This window comes from Salmo salar, chromosome ssa03 (genome assembly GCF_905237065.1).
Source record: "Salmo salar chromosome ssa03, Ssal_v3.1, whole genome shotgun sequence".
Classification (NCBI taxonomy): domain Eukaryota; kingdom Metazoa; phylum Chordata; class Actinopteri; order Salmoniformes; family Salmonidae; genus Salmo; species Salmo salar.
This window is the reverse complement of record NC_059444.1, coordinates 14,767,020-14,787,534: the sequence shown is the minus strand read 5'-3', so window position 1 is coordinate 14,787,534 and position 20,515 is coordinate 14,767,020. Positions and strand designations below refer to the sequence as shown.

At 42.6% G+C, this 20,515-nt stretch overlaps 1 protein-coding gene across 2 annotated transcripts; it reads right to left on the bottom strand.

Moving 5' to 3' along the window:
• Positions 1–127: 127 nt before the first annotated feature.
• nr2f6a (nuclear receptor subfamily 2, group F, member 6a) lies at positions 128–19,361 on the bottom strand. Of its 2 annotated transcripts, none has more exons than XM_014190002.2 (5): positions 18,522–19,361; positions 17,452–18,231; positions 15,981–16,075; positions 9,755–10,333; positions 128–2,750 (listed from the first exon to the last, which is right to left on the bottom strand). In XM_014190002.2, exons 2-5 carry the CDS (start codon positions 17,718–17,720, stop codon positions 2,476–2,478), a joined length of 1,218 nt encoding a protein of 405 aa, XP_014045477.1. In that variant the 5' UTR covers positions 17,721–18,231; positions 18,522–19,361; the 3' UTR covers positions 128–2,475. The 2 variants fall into 2 exon arrangements, with proteins under 2 accessions (XP_014045477.1, XP_014045478.1); XM_014190003.2 differs by having other exon boundaries at positions 9,755–10,330.
• Between the last annotated feature and the right edge of the window lie 1,154 nt (positions 19,362–20,515).

Below are 20,515 nucleotides of genomic sequence, written 5' to 3'. Positions count from 1 at the left end.
CAATGTATTACATCTCTTAAGGGTGTACTTTACAGTCGAAATTTCTGAGTACAAAAATATTGCCCAGATCTAACTGACGTTCTTATGGATGTAACTAACTAGGGAAAGAAACCACAGACTCACCATGTCATTTTGGCCTTTTAATAATGCTTTCATACACAAACAATTCCGAAACTAAAGAACTCAGCAACAACAGTAAAAGATAGTAAAACATGAATAATAGTACATTTATCTTTTGTCATTTTTCTGGGTGATATGGTGTTTGAGTGAGTCAGTGGGTGAGTAAGGATATGCCACATCTTTTTGAAAGGCATGAGGTAATTCCTAGTCACCGATAGGCTATTGGACCTATTTTCAGTCTCTCACAGGTAGTGGGATGTTTTGGGATCGTAGCCTCCAAGCGCAGTCCCATTGCCATACAGCCATGACAATAAAGTCCCATATCACCTAAGTGTTGTACAGTTAGCTCCTAGGATGCATTGCTTTGTGATGGGAACAGAATATGCTCAGGAGTAGCCTCTTGTTCTGCACCAGTGTTATTTTCACCACCATGGAGACTCATGTCTTTTTTAACACATCTCAAGGGATGGTAGAGGTATTTTTACATAAAATATTAAGGTTTTAAAAAAAGAACCTGTGAACTCAACATTTCAAAAAAAAAAATACTTTACTCTCCAATCCCATTTGGTAGAGATGAAACACCTCTTAAAACGTTTAACAGAGCAAAAACAACATTGTGACATGCAGCAAGACAACATGGTCTCTAAAAATTATACCATCAACACCATTTAAGCCTTTGGTTCCCTACATTTACAATATGTACACTTCTTATAGCTTGTAAAGTAAAATAGGTTTTGATGTGATTTATTTTTAAAGTACCAACAGCATTTGCTCTTTGTTTTCAGTATGGTCATAGGTCATAGGTGAACTATTTGGCCACAACGTTTTTGATTACATACTTTGTTTCAACAATCAGCCTGTCACTCATATCAGCTGCATTCGTCCTCTGTTGTAGTTAAAATATCAGTCCGTATTGAAAAAACAGTGTTGATTTGAAAGAATATGTCCAGATGAATGATCTACTCTTACTGCAGCGTCCTAATTCATACTGAATATTGAAAAAGCAGTCATTGAAAAGAAGGCGGTTTGTGGTGAACAACAATGACAGAGGTTGCCTTAAGAAGAAACCAATCAATAGCATTCTGTTGTCTTGTGCGGTATCAATCCATATTCATTTAACTGTGGCTTTTTAAAAGTTGCCCAATGCAACAATTAAGATCCCTATGAGTGATACATGGAAACAGTCATTGAGTCCATCTGTACGTCTCTCCACTTCATCTGCCTGACTGATCTACTAGTTCAAATATCAAATCTAGAACCTCTTTAAGGACATAGACGTTTTTGGTGAAATGTCTGTGGACGATAAAGATTTTGGTGTAATTCCTTGTTCTAGCACCTTCCCATTTCCTCCTATCAAGTTTGTGTTCGCATATCTGAAGGGATAGGACTGCGAAATATGGTGGAGGACCCTCTAAGTTAGGTGAAGACCCTTCAGTGAAGAGGCTTGTTTATAGTCCTTCTATCGACATGTCTGTATAAAGTTGTCGCAGTGACATCATGAACATTCTATTGTCGTCCGACATCAAACTTGTCATTGCCGACAACGTCTTAACTTTAGCAAATTTGTATTAATTATTACAGGAAAATAAACTCAACAAGATGATTATTTACAAGGTAATTGAAAGCTAGCTAGCTAATTACAGAAAATAGCTTATGGTTGTTAGTGTGACGAAATAAAAGCAGGGCATTCTACCAAAGAATTGGAGAACTTGTGCACTGCCTTGTTGCTGTCTCAGTCAGGTAACCATGATAACGGATGCTGCGACAGGGTCAAAGTTGAACTTTAATGCGTCTCCGACAAGGAAACCAACAGCCGCAGCAACAAGTCTATAACACCGAGTATAAATGAAATGTTGTTTTGACCAGAGACACTTGTCGCATTCTGTCTATAGACATGTCGTTAGACCCAGTATAAACCAGCCTTCAGGATCAGAATGGAACAGACTAATAGCTCCATAATACAGGTTTTCTACCAGAATTCCAATGTCTGATGTAGACGTCGACAGTCATTGCACCGAAGGCAATGAGATGTGGAAAATGAGACAAGGTTCCAGTGACCTCTATTGGCAGGACAGTAATGTCTGTATGTAAGGTGTCCCTAGTCACTATGGCATGCGGATGGCATGGGTGACTCAGGTCGCCATAACGGGGCACAGCAGGTGTGCTGGCACCAGTGTGCTGGCAATAGACCCAGCTGGCACTAGGCTGGTATGGAGAGCTCAGTTCATGGAGACAGTACAGTATGTATGATGTCCAGCTGGCGCTAGCATAGGATCACACAGATGGATCATGATGATTCAGAGGAACCTGCGGTCCTTGTCGTCACTGCCCAGAAGGAGACCTACATTTTGGGGGTTACTGACCAGGGACGTAGGGCCAGCTGATGGAGCTTCCGGAGAGCTGCATGTCGCGGATGAGCGTCTCAATGGGTGTCTTGCCCACCAGACGCATGAAGAAGAGCTGGGAGATGAGGTTGGCGGGCACCGCACGGAGGGCGGGCAGGCGGAGGAGCAAGCGGCCGAAGCGCTGCGGCTGACCTGGGTACTGCATCCGCTCGTATTCTGTCAGAGCCACCTGGGCCTTCTCCTGCAGAGACTCCACGTGGACCGGGTCTGTCAGCCCACACGCATCTGAGAGGGAAGGAGGGAGTGACAGAGACTTGAGGTGAGTAGAGTGGGAGGGAGCAGTACTGAGACGGGAACCTACATACAGAATTCTGTTTGGCACCAACACATTTTAAAAAACTCTGACCAAAAACTAAAAAAATGTCAGGTTGTACCTTCTCTGTTCTCCTGTTTTCTACACATTCTATCATCTGTATGTTTTGTTGATGTAGTCTTGATTTAGGTCAATGAAGCAAAATAATGCACACAACTGTTGACATTCAATTACAATATCTACTACAACACATTTTGGCCTGTGATTACACTCTGCACTTGTACTGTCATGCCAGGAGAGGGCACCACTCTCCTCAAATCTACCAGTACACCTGTGTTCAGGTTTTGTCATTTGACCAGCAGGTGCTTTGGTATCCTTAGATAACATCAAGAGAAACACTGAGTGAACAAAACATTAGGATAATAATATTGAGTTGCACCTCGTTTTGTCCAGCCTCAATTCGTTGGGGCATGGACTACAAGGTGTCAAAAGCGTTCCACAGGGATGCTGGCCCATGTTGACTCCAATGCTTCCCACAATTGTGTCAAGTTGGCTGGATGTCCTTTCGGTGGTGGACCATTTTTGATACAGCGTGAAAAACCCAGCAGCGGTGGGCCTGGAACCTACTACCATACCCCGTTCAAAGGCACTTCAATCTCTTGTCTAGTCCATTTACCCTCTGAATGACACACACACAATCCATGTCTCAGTTGTCTCAAGGCTTGAAAATCCTTCTTTAACCTGTCTCCTCCCCTTCATCTACACAGATTGAAGTGGATTTAACAAGTGACATCAATAAGGGATCATAGCTTTCACCTGGTTAGTCTATGCCATGGAAAGAGCAGGTGTTCCTAATGTTTTGTACACTCAGTGTATGTTTTCCTATTAGAAATGTTAAAGTCTCAGCATGTTAGTAAAAAAAAGAAGAAAAGTATTGATGTAGGGTTACAAAGCTAATATAAATTTAACAAACTTTGGTAATTAACAGGTAATCTATGGTAATTTAGGTCATTTATACTTGAATAACTGTTACAAAAATGAATACTATATATGAATACATTTTCTATGTGTCAATTTTGTCCATGAGTTTCTAGTGGATAGACCATATGGTTCAAGAGAAAAATAAATCAACAATGGCATTATTTTCAATTAACTGCAATAACGTTTCACAACCGTTTTCACAACTGGTACCAGTTTGGTAGCCTTGCAGATGTGACCCACGTGACTCACAGCGCAGGGAGAGCTGTGACCAAACTGGTCTGGAAAGGAGGCCGTTTATTAATGCAATATTGTAATATATTAGCACACTGAGGCAGGGATGAGGGTAGAAGAACAATCTTTATCAGAGGTCATGGGTCAAGTGCAAGTACAGATGATCACATGTACTAATTAGTAACAGCGCCACCCTCAGGCATTCCAGATACGTACATTTTCTTTACTCAAGGAGAGCTATGTAAGGATCTCCGTTGCTATCTCGTGCTTTTTTCAACAGGTTCTTCACAGTGTGAACTGCTGTCTCAGCTTGGCCGTTTGACTGTGGACATCTAGGCCTCAACGTGACATGTTTGAACTTCCTCTTGGTAGAGAACTCTGACATTTCTTGACTCACCAACTGTCTTCCATTGTCGGAGCACAAAACGATGGGCAACCCATGCATTTTACATTTACATTTTTAGTCATTTAGCAGACGCTCTTATCCAGAGCGACTTACAGTAGTGAGTGCATACATTTCATTTCATGCATTTAAAAAAAATAATAATAATTGTACTGCCTTGCAAAGATCGACTTTAGTGCTGTAATGATGTGTTTACTTGTTGTCCCACTGAGCTTGGAGATTTCTGGGTATTTTGAGTAGTAATCCACAAATAGTAGATATTCTGTGTCATTGTAATGGAAGAGGTCCACTCCAACTTTGGCCGAACTCTCTGGAACTGGATGAGACATGAGCAGCTCTCTTTGGTTGTTGTTTTTGTGTGAGTTGCAGACTGCACATTTTGTTACAACATCTTCAATCTGTTTAGACATGCCTGGCCAGAACAGAACATCCTTTCTCGTTCCTTACATTTGACGACTCCCATGTGTGCTTCAGGATTTAAAAAATAATTTCTTCTGTCATTTTCTGAGGAACGACACATTTTGAACTTCTGAACAGCAGCCCATCTGAGTATGTCAAGTCCTCTCTGAAGGTCCAGTAGTGCTGGATTTTCTTTGCAACTTTCCCCCTCTTGTCTGGCCATCCTTTTTTAACTGTTTCTGTGACCAGTCTTAACTCTTCATCTTCTGCTGTTGCTGTTTTGAATTGCTGCAGTTTCTCTTCTGAAACAGGAAGTTGATGAGCAATGTAGTTAACATCCAGCTCACCATCCAGCAATTTCTTTATCTGTTCCTTCAGGTATGCTCGTCTCAGTGCATCTCCTTCCCTGGTTTGTCTGTCACATGTAGACTGTATCTCTGTAGTCTCATCAGCATTCTCTGCAGTCTGCCTGGTGCTTTCTGGAGCGACTTCTTGAAGATTGTTTCCAATGGCTTGTCATCTGACTCCACCTGGATCTGGTTTCCATACAGGTGTTGATGAAACTTCTCGTAGCCATACACTAATCGCCAGTAGCTCTTTTTCAATTGGAGCGTATCTCTTTTGACAGTCTGAGGGATCTTGACCCGTATGCGATTGGCTGACCATCTTCCAGGATCACAGCTCCCAAGCCTTATGAACTTGCATCCACAGATAGTGTCACTGTGTTTTTTACATTGTAGTACTTCAACACTGGTGCATTACTGACAAGTGTTTTCAAGCTTTTGAAGGTTTGTTCCTGCGAAGACTCCCAGTGCCACTGAACGTCTCCTTCCAGCAGTTGTCTCAGTGGTGCGCTGACATGAGAGAGATTTGGGATGAACTTTGCGAGATACTTCAACATTCCCATGAACCTCTGAAGCACTGCTTTGTCCTCTGGCTCTGGAATGTATTGTATTGCTCTGTCCTTTTTGGAGTCTGGTTTCAGGCCTTCTTTGCTTAACACATGTCCAATGTAGTGAATTTCTGTCATTCTTATTTTTCACTTGTCCTTATTCAGTTTCAAGTTGATGCTTCTCAGTCTGTCTAGTAGCTGTCTCAGTCTCCGGTCGTGCTGCTCTGTGTCATCACCCCAGACAAGAATGTCATCCATGACGTTTACAACACCTTCCAGTCGTTAAAAATGCTGGGAGAGGCACCTCTGGAACACCGCTGGAGACGACACGATTCCAAACGGCAGTCTCTTGAATGAAAACCTCCCAAACGGCGTATTGAACGTGCAGAGTCGGGAGCTCTCTTCATCCAGTTGGATTTGCCAGAATCCTTGGTTTGCATCAACTACTGAAAATACCTTGGCGATAGGCATTTCAGCAACTAGCACTTCAATGGTACGTAAAGGATAATGTTCTCTCTTGATGGCTTTGTTTAGATCCTGTGGGTCCATGCATACCCGTATTTTGTTTGGCTTCACGATTGTCACCAAGCTGTTTACCCATTCAGTAGGCTCAGTTTGCCTGACGACAACATCCATGTTTTCCATGCGGTTCTGTGCTACAGGTACTTTTCTTGGTGAGTGAACCATTGGTGTGATTTCTGGGTCTATTTGTATGTGATGAACTCCTGGAACACATCCAAGACATGTGAATACATCTTCATATTAAAAATATCCATCTCTGTCCTTTGTTCAAGCTTGAATATTCTCTGTATTAAGCCCATTTGCAGAGAAGCTGATCTTCCAAGTATTGCAGGTGCATCTTGTTCTAACACTTGAAATTCCAGTTCAAACACTTTCTCTTTGTATTGACATTTGAGTGTATTCTTGCTTTTGGCTCCATCTGGTGGCCAGAATACGTCACTAGCTTGCAGTTGGATTTTTGCATGGAATCGCCCTTCACTTTCAGTGTTTTCAAGTCTCTCACCGACAGACATTACACTCAGCTCCTGTATCCAGTTTAACAGTAAGCTTATGGTTGTTTATTTACAGTGTTTCTGTTCACCGCTCTTTCTCAGTATTTTTCTCATTGATATTCACTAGCTGAGAAACAAATTGTACTTCACTCTGTTTCACTTCAATTGTCCCAATGAACATGTCCTAATTCCCTGCTGTCATCTCCCTGTAAATCCCGTGAATCCTCCGGTGCGCGAGGAGCACATTTTGGCGTAATGGATTTTTTCTGTGATATGCTTTGCATATCTGACCCTTATGCTGGACACTTTTTTTGGTTCATATTTGTACCCTCAACGTGAGCATGTCCCTGCAACCTCTCTTTTACTAGCTGGGCACTTTTTTCCAATTCTGTGTTTTCTTTTGTTTATGCACCTTAAGAACGGGCACCCCGACTTCATCATGAAGCATTTTCAGCTGGCTCTGGCTCACTTCACTAGCACGGCAAGTAATCTGCCTCGCACTTGGCCATTTGTGATTCCACACACAATTCTGTCCCGTATCAGTGACTCGGTAAATTGTTGAAACTTATTTTTTTTAGATGAGTCAGAAAGCATCAATTGACTCTGTTTGTCCTTGCACTCTCGTGAAAAAGATATGCCTCAGGTACATTAGATTTGTTCTTGGTTCACAGTATTTTCGGAAAAGCGCTTTTAATACATCCAAGTCATCTACATCATCTTCAAAATCAAAAGTATTGTAATGAAACAGGCAGGGAGCAGGTCTCGAACCCTCGACCTTCCAGCACGCTCTCGACAGTGCCGCAAAAGCATGCTTAAGCGGCAGAGTCGATATCCACACCTATAAACCCAGGGTCGTTACAGTATTGAATACCTTGATTGCATCTGTAACCGATGTGAAATGGCTAGTTAGTTAGCGGTGGTGCGCGCTAATAGCGGTTCAATCAGTGACGTCACTCGCTCTGAGACTTGAAGTAGGGTTTCTCCTTGCGTTGCAAGGGCCGCGGCTTTTGTGGCGCGATGGGTAACGATGCTTCGTGGGGTGTCAGTTGTTGATGTGTGCAAGGGTCCCTGGTTCGAGCCCAGGTTGGGGCGAAGAGAGGGACGGAACCTACACTGTTACACATCATCTCTGGCTACGTGCAGGAATGTGGCACATTTCACTGTTTCGGATTTCACAGGCGATTATATATAGGCTGGATCCACACGCTCCAATTTTCAGGTAGATTTCCCTCTAGGTTCAGTTAGTGTTCCATGTTTCAGAATGATAAGCTTTCCTTTTAACACCACTGAGGCAGGGATGAGGGTAGAAGAACAATCTTTATCAGAGGTCATGGGTCAGGTGCAAGTACAGATGATCACTGCATGTTTTTTTATTTAACTAAGCAAGTCAGTTAAGAACAAATTCTTATTTACAGTGATGGCCAACCCCAGCAAAACCCCTAACCTGGACACACTGGGTCAATGGTGCGCCGCCTCATGGGACTCCGAATCATGGCTGGTTGTGATACAGCCTGGAATACAAACCAGTGTCTGTAGTGACTGAGATGCAGTGCCTTAGACCGGTGCGCCACTCGGGAGCCACATGTATATACAGGACAGCTCCGAAAGTGTGCATTGGGTTTAATTGGTTCTCTTGATTGAGACCTCTCTCCTTGTTTGGATTTGAAAGTTATTTGTTTTGGGTAAGATTGTATATATTATTTTTAAATAATACAAAACATACACATACAAACGACAGTATACAGACCCACACAAACCTCAGCTACATCACACCTGCCCAGACCCACATCACTCTCTGCCACATGGCCTCAAACTGCACCATTTTGTTTCTCTCAGTCTCCCATGCACTTTCAACATTTAGTTAATAAAGCATTTGACCTTTCCATTGTGTTAAAGATGGAGGATTGGTTGATTTCCAGTTTAAGTATACGTTTTTCCAAGATGATTGACGAGAAATGTATCGTCCAACCCATCTGGTATCTCACTGAACCCTCATGCGCCATGTCTTGAAATATGCAGACAGACGGATTAAATGTACATTCACATTGTAATACTTCTGACAGCCAACTTTCTTTTTAAGTCTTGATTCCAATAGTTGATATATTTTTCTGAGATTGTCCGTTGGATAGGCTCTCTGCAAGGTTATGTATATCTTACCTATCATATGAGTAAAAAATCGAAGTTGGTCAGTCCAAAATTGCTTTTGAATTCTGCCGTTGAAATAAATGTATTTCATATTACCAAGTCATTTACGGTTTCTATGCCTTTAGTTTTCAGGGATTTAAATCCAACCATTGAAATGGAAAGGGGTGGCGCTCGGGGATGTGTGTGGCTGTACATGTGGGTGTTTGACTGAGAAAGACACAGAGACGAGACAACCAGTAAAAGCACAGCCCCCTTGGTTATCAAAGCATTGTGCCGACAACATCAAAGAGGAATTTTGTGTTAGCCAGACTACCAGTTTGGCACCAAAACATTTACAACAAAGAGATATTGACATAGTCAAATAAGTGTGTACAAAAATATATAAAGGATATGTCATTCTGAAACCCTTATATTAAACACCAATGGTATTTATAAAGTTGATGGTTTATATTTTGGATAATGTTTTACCGTTTGTCAATCAATTTTTTTTTTAATTCTATTTTGTATTAAATATTATTTGATTATGTTATATATTTTACATGCGAAAAAGCCACACAGAGGGCCAGAAATAATTGCAGACAATAATCTAAATTGCCCAAAAGGCCACTCATTGACATCTGATAAAATTACAAAGAACTTTGAGTTTCCAGTAATATACCCTCCCCTTGCAACCATATATGCAAGTCAAACGTCCCATCATGCAAATCAAATGTTTGAATATCTAAGTATGCACAGTAGCCAAAAGTCTCAACATGTAGCAGGTCGAAAAGTCAGGAATGTAGGCTGAAAAGTCAGGAATGTAGGCTGAAAAGTCTGACATGCATGTTGTAAAGTTTCAACGTGTCCCAAAAAAAATCTGAAAACTAAATGATCTCAATCCACAGTGAGAATAAAATGAAAAAGACAACTCACCTGGTGAGAAGAGGACGATGGCCTTGAGGCAGCTGTACTCGGCCGAGTCCACCTGGAGCCGGGTCAACTTGTCCACTTGGTTCTGGAACACCCTCACCTGGTCCATGAAGGACACCACTCGCTCGGCCGACATGGGCGAAGAGTGGAAGCCCGCCGCGGCCAGCAGCGGGGCCATGTGGAGGGGCAGGGCGGACTGGGCTGCGTTCAGAATGAACAACTCGCTCCAACTCAACCTGAGCAGAGCCACCTGCTCTGACACGGGCAGCTCTGGGAAGTAGGGGATGTTCCTGGCCCACTCGATGGTGCTGAAGAGCAGTCTGGCTGCCAGCTCGCAGATGTTGTCGATGCCCATAACGGCCCCGCCTGCACCGGTGGCCTGGCCCTGTTGGTTGTACTGGTGGCCGTAGCGGCTGCTGGGGTAGGGCTCGGCACGCAGCAGCTGGGAGATGAGCTCCGAAACGGGCTGCCCGCCGTTGTTGTTGTAAAACTCTGCCACTCCGACGCCGCTACCACCACCTACTGGGGTGCCCGTGGGGCTGAGGCTGGAGTGTGAGGGGGGGATACGTCCGCGCTGAACTGCTGGGGTGGGGATGGAGGCACAAAGGGGGAGGGGTTGGGGTTGGAGTTAAGAAGGTGCAGGGAGATGGAGAGGACGGAAGTGATTAGGATTTGGGGTGAAAAGTAGGGAGGGCAGGGGGGAGAAGTTGAAAATGAGTCAGGCATGCTCTTTCGCAGTAGGGGCAGATTATCAACAGACGGTCTTGACCAGATTAACACCATATAATTCCAGATTAAAGTGGCCACCATGGGGCAGAGACAGATACCTAAATAACAAAGGGCGAAACAGAGGACTCACATTATTTGAGAATTCTCCAAGTTAACTCGAGGAATAAAACAAAGACAGCAGAATTCTACATTAAAATATATTTTCCTCAAAGATTAATATTCCTCAGGAGGTGTTCATCTTTTACTATGCAAATATTTGTATTACCAAAAGTGGGATAAATGATGACTCTGGCCTTTGTGTTCATATTTATTGCTCTTAGAAAGAAAATGAAATAATTTCCCCTCATTGTGAGGATGAGAGTGTGGCTGTATCAAATACTGCTATGATGCTTCCGGCCATAGTTAACGTATGAAATGCTTCCAGCCATAGTTAACGTATGAAATGCTTCCAGCCATAGTTAACGTATGAAATGCTTCCGGCCATAGTTAACCCCCTAACTGCTTCTAGCCATAGTTAACGTATGAAATGCTTCCGGCCATAGTTAACGTATGAAATGCTTCCGGCCATAGTTAACGTATGAAATGCTTCCGGCCATAGTTAACCCCCTAACTGCTTCCAGCCATAGTTAACCTCCTAACTGCTTCCAGCCATAGTTAACCTCCTAACTGCTTCCAGCCATAGTTAACCTCCTAACTGCTTCCAGCCATAGTTAACGTGTGAAATGCTTCCGGCCATAGTTAACCCCCTAACTGCTTCTAGCCGTATTAACGTATGAAAGGCTTCCGGCCATAGTTAACGTATGCAATGCTTCCGGCCATAGTTAACGTATGAAATTCTTCCGGCCATAGTTAACGTATGCAATGCTTCTAGCCATAGTTAACGTATGAAATGCTTCCGGCCATAGTTAACGTATGAAATGCTTCCGGCCATAGTTAACCCCCTAACTGCTTCCAGCCATAGTTAACCTCGTAACTGCTTCCAGCCATAGTTAACCTCCTAACTGCTTCCAGCCATAGTTAACCTCCTAACTGCTTCCAGCCATAGTTAACGTGTGAAATGCTTCCGGCCATAGTTAACCCCCTAACTGCTTCTAGCCGTATTAACGTATGAAATGCTTCCGGCCATAGTTAACGTATGCAATGCTTCCGGCCATAGTTAACGTATGAAATGCTTCCGGCCATAGTTAACGTATGAAATGCTTCCGGCCATAGTTAACGTATGAAATGCTTCCGGCCATAGTTAACGTATGAAATGCTTCCGGCCATAGTTAACGTATGAAATGCTTCCGCCATAGTTAACGTATGAAATGCTTCCGGCCATAGTTAGCGTATGAAATGCTTCCGGCCATAGTTAGCGTATGAAATGCTTCCGGCCATAGTTAACGTATGAAATGCTTCCGGCCATAGTTAACGTATGAAATGCTTTCGGCCATAGTTAACGTATGCAATGCTTCCGGCCATAGTTAACGTATGCAATGCTTCCGGCCATAGTTAATGTATGAAATGCTTCCAGCCATAGTTAACGTATGAAATGCTTCCGGCCATAGTTAATGTATGAAATGCTTCCGGCCATAGTTAACGTATGAAATGCTTCCGGCCATAGTTAACGAATGAAATGCTTCCGGCCATAGTTAACGTATGAAATGCTTCCGGCCATAGTTAACGTATGAAATGCTTCCGGCCATAGTTAATGTATGAAATGCTTCCAGCCATAGTTAACGTATGAAATGCTTCCGGCCATAGTTAACCCCCTAACTGCTTCCAGCCATAGTTAACCTCCTAACTGCTTCCAGCCATAGTTAACGTGTGAAATGCTTCCGGCCATAGTTAACCCCCTAACTGCTTCCAGCCATAGTTAACCTCCTAACTGCTTCCGGCCATAGTTAACGTGTGAAATGCTTCCGGCCATAGTTAACCCCCTAACTGCTTCTAGCCGTATTAACGTATGAAATGCTTCCGGCCATAGTTAACCCCCTAACTGCTTCCAGCCATTGTTAACCTATTAAATGCTTCCAGCCATAGTTAACCTCTTAAATGCTTCTAGCCATAGTTAAACTATTAAATGCTTCCAGCCATAGTTAACCTATTAAATGCTTCCAGCCATAGTTAACCCATTAAATGCTTCCAGCCATAGTTAAGGTATTAAATATTCCCAGCCAGAGTTAATGTATTAAATGCTTCCAGCCATAGTTAAGGTATTAAATGCTTCCAGCCATAGTTCAGGTATTAAACATACCCAACTATACAGTTGAAGTCGAAAGTTTACATACACTTAGGTTGGAGTCATTAAAACTCATTTTTCAACCACTCCACACATTTCTTGTTAACAAATCATAGTTTTGGCTAGTCGGTTAGGACATCTACTTTGAGCATGACAAGTAATTTTTCAACAATTGTTTACAGACAGATTATTTCACTTATAATTCACTGTATCAGAATTCCAGTGGGTCAGAAGTTTACATACACGAAGTTGACTGTGCCTTTAAACAACTTGGAAAAATGCAGAAAATTATGTCATGGCTTTAGAAGCTTCTGATAGGCTAATTGACATCATTTGAGTCAATTGGAGGTATACCTGTGGATGTATTTCAAGGCCTACCTTCAAACTCAGTGCCTCTTTGCCTGACATCATGGGAAAATCAAAAGAAATCTCAGAAAAAAAGACAAGTCTGGATCATCCTTGGGAGGAATTTCCAAATGCCTGAAGGTACCACGTTCATCTGTATAAACAATAGTACGCAAGTATAAACAACATGGGACCACGCAGCTGTCATACCGCTCAGGAAGGAGACGCGTTCTGTCTCCTAGAGATTAACTTACTTTGGTGTGAAAAGTGCAAATCAATCCCAGAACAACGGCAAAGGACCTTGTGAAGATGCTGGAGGAAACAGGTACAAAGTATCTATATCCACAGTTAAACGAGTCCTATATCGACATAACCTGAAAGGCCGCTCAGCAAGGAAGAAGCCACTGCTCCAAAAACACCATAAAAAAGCCAGACTACGGTTTGCAACTGCACATGGGGACAAACTTTTTGGAGAAATGTCCTCTGGTCTGATGAAACAAAAATAGAACTGTTTGCCCATAATGACCATTGTTATGTTTGGAGGAAAAAGGGGGAGGCTTGCAAGCCAAAGAACACCATCCCAACCGTGAAGCGCAGGGGTGGCAGCATCATGTTTATGGGGGTGCTTTGCTGCAGGAAGGACTGGTGCACTTCACAAAAGGAAGGAAAATTATGAGGAAGGAAAATTATGTGGATATATTGAAGCAACATCTCAAGACATCAGTCAGGAAGTTAAAGCTTGGTCGCAAATGGGTCTTCCAAATGGACAATGACGCGAAGTATACTTCCAAAATTGTGGCAAAATGGCTTAAGGACAACAAAGTCAAGGTATTGGAGTAGCCATCACAAAGCCCTGACCTCAATCCCATAAAAAAGTTGTGGGCAGAACTGAAACTGAAAGCGTGTGCGAGCAAGGAGGCCTACAAACCTGACTCAGTTACACCAGCTTTGTCAGGAGGAATGGGACAAAATTCACCCAACTTATTGTGGGAAGCTCGTGGAAAGCTACCCGAAATGTTTGACCCAAGTTAAACAATTTAAAGGCAATGCTACCAAATACTATTTGAGTGTATGTAAACTTCTGACCCACTGGGAATGTGATGAAAGAAATAAAAGCTGAAATAAATAATTCTCTCTACTATTATTCTGACATGTCACATTCTTAAAATAAAGTGGTGATCCAAACTGACCTAAGACAGGGAGTTTTTACAAGGATTAAATGTCAGGAGTTTTAAAAAACTGAGTTTAAATGTATTTGGCTAACTGTAGTTAACGTAGTTTAACTGTAGTTAACGTATTAAGCCATTGGGTGAGTAATTTGACCTTGAAAGGGAAAGAGTCATCAATATTAGACTGAAGAGGCAGCATTCAGAGTTCCTCTAGTTTTCTGCAACTGCCCAAATAAGTAATTGTGGGCTATACTCATTGTGGAACTTCAGGCTACAGCCTCTTTATCATACAATAATGCCTCATATCAATGGCATAGGGATACTATATTTTACTTAGGTCTTCAATAGGCCTACAGTGTAAGATGACATTGCAACCAGGGTAACGGTGGAACCACTATTATACAGATGGTATGTAATATTTCTAATCAAAGGCCTATGGAAAAACAACTAGCCAACCACTGCATATACAGGGCTTCATCACCTGGGACTTCAGACTACAGTTGAGGTATAGACTGAGATGTGTGTGAAAGACTGGTGCACAGGGCCGCAGATGGCTTGTTCCTTGTATCCCAGCCGCTCACGCAGGCACTAGATTAGATGACAAAGGACACGGCATGGAGCCTGCATTGATGGCAAGCCATGATACGGCCAGTGTAGTTGTATGTGACAACACTATGGGTCAATGTAATGGTAAAAAAAAAAAAAATCTAAAACAATTTTTTTTTTTAGAACATACATTTAACTATGGACACAGTCTATTGACTGGAATTCATGTCTTTGAACATCCATGTCAAAATAACCTGATATTCTGCATAGAATACATACAAATATAGCTAAAGGAAGGTCCTACTGTATGTGGACTGGATAAGTATATAGCTAAAGGTCCTACTGTATGTGGACAGGATAAGTACATAGCTAAAGGAAGGTCCTACTGTATGTGGACTGGATAAGTATATAGCTAAAGGTCCTACTGTATGTGGACAGGATAAGTACATTGCTAAAGGAAGGTCCTCCTGTATGTGGACAGGTTAAGTACATAGCTAAAGGAAGGTCCTCCTGTATGTGGACAGGATAAGTACATAGCTAAAGGAAGGTCCTACTGTATGTGGACAGGATAAGTACATAGATAAAGGAAGGTCCTACTGTATGTGGACAGGATAAGTACATAGCTAAAGGAAGGTCCTACTGTATGTAGCAGGATAAGTACACAGCTAAAGGAAGGTCCTACTGTATGTGGACAGGATAAGTACATAGCTAAAGGAAGGTCCTACTGTATGTGGACAGGATAAGTACATAGCTAAAGGAAGGTCCTACTGTATGTGGACAGGATAAGTACATAGCTAAAGGAAGGTCCTACTGTATGTGGACAGGATAAGTACATAGCTAAAGGAAGGTCCTACTGTATGTGGACAGGATAAGTACATAGCTAAAGGAAGGTCCTACTGTATGTAGCAGGATAAGTACACAGCTAAAGGAAGGTCCTACTGTATGTGGACAGGATAAGTACATAGCTAAAGGAAGGTCCTACTGTATGTGGACAGGATAAGTACATAGCTAAAGGAAGGTCCTACTGTATGTGGACAGGATAAGTACATAGCTAAAGGAAGGTCCTACTGTATGTGGACAGGATAAGTACATAGCTAAAGGAAGGTCCTACTGTATGTGGACAGGATAAGTACATAGATAAAGGAAGGTCCTACTGTATGTGGACAGGATAAGTACATAGCTAAAGGAAGGTCCTACTGTATGTGGACAGGATAAGTACCTTCTTTGCGCATGCCAACGCGAAAGCACTTTTCAAGGCGGCAGTACTGGCACTGGTTGCGGTGATGTTGGTCGATCTGGCACTCTCGATTCGACCTGAAATATAGATCATAACATGTTATGCCAATCAACACAGCAATGATAATGACATTTAACTTTGCTGACACTTGTTACAGCTACAAACCCTTGGCAAAATCTATAGTAGTGTATGTGTACTGCTATCACTTTAATGGAGAAAGGTCACCTTAATATGATAGAAAACATTTGCAGGCAGTTGTTACCAGACTGCATGGTTGCATAATGCATCTAGAGGGTAGATGTAGAAAGCTGAAGCATAAAACATGATGTGAGACAAAATAAGCTTCTATTTAAATATATTATAGGTATCTGCTGGTTTACAGAACCCGATTATATAAGTGTGTATGGCCCAATCACTGTCTTTCCTTAGATGATCCATGGCATTAATATTGCATCATGCTCATGGATTTTTTAATATGGGCAGAGTGGCTGATGTAGGGATGACTAGACCACAGTGGGGAAACTCAATTATCTCACTTCGAGGACAGTTTTGTACAAGAAAACGTATGCATTTGTATGACATCTTCTTGGACATGGAGGAAACAATGTAAATCAATAAATATCACAACACAATACAATACTAAATATCACAATACAGAGTTGAACAATACAATGAAATACAATAGAGGTGTCTATTCAACCCCATATTGTTGTCAACTAATAATATTGACAATCAAGATGTCTGCCAATAAGCAATGATGGAGTGTCATACAATTTTTAAGTCAGCTATTCTCTTCAGATACCTTTTATATCATGAAAGGCAAACAGTTAAAGAAAAAATCCACTCAAAAACAATGTTTTGGTTAAAAAAAATCACTGTTGATACAGTCGCAAAATGTTTTGGATGTCAGCAGTCAAGTTGTCAAGATACTGGACTTTCAAGAAGCAAAGTGTCACCGGCCACATCATGATGATGACGCACAATGCATTATATGATGATGTGGCCGGTGACACTTTGCTTCTTGAAAGTCCAGTATCTTGACAACTTGACTGCTGACATCCAAAACATTTTGGGACTGTATCAACAGTGGACTAATTAAAGAAATACAGAAAGATCGTTTTTTTGTGGATTTTTCCTTTAAGTGAGTGATGACTCACATCCAGTAAACACACTGCTGTGGGGATTGTAACAGCTCTGCACAGAGTCAACTATGTATTAATGCATGACTCACTCTAGCTATTTGCATCCATTTGCCTGTACAGATGGGATATTGATAACAGACAAACTAAGGAATCAGAAATAAAGACTATTCATAAGAATTACCCAGACGGGTGTTACAGTTTGGTGGAGGAAGAGGTGAATTCCGGCGTTACAATGTAAATCGCTTATTATAATTATCCATCCATTTTGAGAATCCATCACATCATGATCACAATTATCCATTCAGTCTCACCTGCAGGTATAGTTGAGGTTGCGGCGGATGCTCCTCTTGAAGAAGCTCTTGCAGCCCTCGCAGGTGAACACACCGTAGTGCTTCCCGCTGGACTTGTCCCCACACACCACACAGTCCACCACACATGCCTTGTCCTCGTCCCCGACCTCCATGTCGCTGCCCCCGGCCTGGGGCGAACCGTCCTCCTCCTCTCCCCTCAGATAGCCCTTCTCCCCCAGCCCGTTGGTGCCCCCATTGGGATCTCCCCAGCCCCCACTCACCATGGCCATCGCTTGGTTAGCAGACCACAGAAGGAATGGGAGACGGCCAACGATTTTGTTTGCTGCTGTCTAAACTTTTTGATTTCCTTTGTGCACCTCTGTTCAGAGTTCAAGATTTGGAGATTCTCTGCCTTTTCATAAAATTTTATCTTTTGGCTTTTTGGTCCTCAAAGTGGGTCGGAAACTAAATAGTCAAAGGTAGAAAATTACCCACACCCTCTTTTAATGTAGAGTATAAATGGGTTTAAAAACTTTATGGTGTAGAATGTTTGTTCCAAAAAACCCACTAGAGTTGTTTTGTCTCCTCCCCTTCCACTATGACCTGGAAATTGTTTCGCCTTTCACTCTAGAAACTTTTGTTTTTCCCCATGCCCACTTTTCTTCTTTCTCCTTATTCAATTAATCACTCTTTTTGTGTTTTTTGTTATGTATTTATTTGGCCCCAAGTCCTTCGACGGCTGTCTTTTAGAGGAGCTTGCTGTTCAGTCGAATGGTTTACACTTCAGCCAAGACACAGAACCTTTCACAGGAAACAATTAATCAAACACACATTTTCAAAAAGAGACCAAAACACAACCCATTCACTCGCACATGATTACAGAGGGAAATCCTCTCTCACTCGATTCTCTCTCTAGCAACAATAATGGCTGAAAAAGGACCTCGCTAGCCCTGGAGCAGTGGCCACCCCTCGTAAAACTGTCATGCAGTTTACCTTCATTATAGTGTATGTTGAGTCCTGCTGCCTTTCTGCAATATCTTACTTATGTCCTGGCATTAGAGAGAAATAAAAGCCTTGTATTGAATGCTTACCGTTGCAAGTATATTCATATAATATGTCAACGTCTTCTTTCAGCTATATCACCCTTACAGCCATGGAGAGGGAGGGTACAGACAGAGTGAGGCAAGAGACAGGTTTTCCAGCAATCCTCTGAGCACCAGCAACATTCTGGTTGACAAAAAGAGCTCTTCCAGGTCACCACTAGCAAAACAACTTGATGTTTCACAGCACACTGTATGGCTATATCCTCAAGGCACACAGAGAACAACTATCAAGTCTTAACCGTGGCTACGGTCTACCCCTCTGTTTTACAAAATCAACCAGTCTTTCTGGCTCTCTTTAAAATGATCTTCAACTCAAGGAAGTGCCCTCTCTTCCTTGTTTGTTGTTCCAGAGGGAGGCAAGAGACAGGCTGTTGCAATATCCTCTGTGGTAGTGGCTAGACCAGTCTCTGTTTCAGTCCCTCCAAAAATAGACAGCACAGATTAGGTTAGAAATCCTAAAAGCGTCCTTTCCACCCTTCAGAAGTCAGAGAAGCTGCTTTCTAAGCATCCGTGTTAGCCTCTCCCTCCAGTCTTTTGTCAGTGCTTGCCCACCGAGCACTAACGACTTGCGGCCTAGCCCTGTGCTCCGACCGTGTGGGTGCTTGCCGTGGCTGAGGCAGGCGAGGGGGAAGGGACGGGGCTTTCTCTCCTCAGAGTCCACAAAATTGAATTGAGATTTAAAAAGAAGACTAGGCTCTAGACAGATTGGCTTTTGTAAGGCACCACACAGACCGTCCTCTCTCTCTGTGTCTATGGGTTTCTCCCTCCGTTTTCCTCAGCTTGTGTGTGTGTGAGCTAGCAGAGCAAGAGAGCAAGCAAGAGAGAGAGAGAGATAGAGAGAGAGGGAGGGAGTATGCAGGGAGGGGGATGGGGGCATGTGTGTGCTCAGGGATTTGACACTGCTATTCAAGCCCTGTGGTTGCCATGGCACCAGCTGCCTTATATGGACATTGAAGTCAAAGAGCAGAGAGTGGGCTGTGGGGCTTGTCACACACAGAGAAAAAGAATGTGGAGGTTCGCTCTCCTCGGAGAGAGGCATGACCCCAAGGCCTGACTAAGCACACGGCCAGACCTACCCCCGACCATGGCAAACAACTCAAAGCCCTCCAGGAAATACACAAGACATGGTGCTGTCTCAGCTCCCAACACATTGGGTGGGCTTTCTATGGCAAATTGTCAAGTTACTTGTTTATTTACTCTGTTCCTACAGACAAGTTACGCAATAGACTACTTGAAATCGTAACATTTCATACCTGAATCCCTCCCAAATGTCAATAACAAAGCACAGATTACTCTACAACCTTTGACCTCAGTAATATGAAGTATGCCTACAGATGTTTTCTCAGTGTAATGCATTAATCCTGCAAATCATAACCTGCACTTTGATCTTAGCTCCTGGCCAATGAATAGACAGCTTAACTTCTCTAGGCTAGGGGGCGGTATTTTCACGTCCGGATGAAAAGCATGCCCAAAGTAAACTGTCTGCTACTCAGGCCCAGAAGCCAGGACATGCATATTATTAGTAAGTTTGGATAGAAAACATTATGAAGTTTCTAAAACTGTTTCAATGATGTCTGTGAGTATAACAGAACTTATTTGGCAGGCGAAACCCCGAGGACAAACCATCCAGGCAACAAAAAAAATTGAGGTCACTCTCTTTTCAATGGGATTTCAATGGGAATCTAGAATTCTAAGGCAGTTGCTTGCAGTTCCTATTGCTTCCACTGGATGTCAACAGTCTTTGGAAATTGGTTGATGTTTTTCCTTTGTGTAATGAAGAAGTAGCCCTGTTCAGAACGAGGGTCGGGTAAAGTGTACTGTTGTGGTTGAGGCGCGTGACCTGAAAGCACGCTCCACTTTGTTTTCCTCCGGTATTGAACACAGTTTATCCCGTCTTAAATTGTATTGATTATTTACGTAAAAAAAAACTAAAGTTGTATTAGGAAAGTTGTTTGAAATGTTTGGACAAAGATTACAGGTAA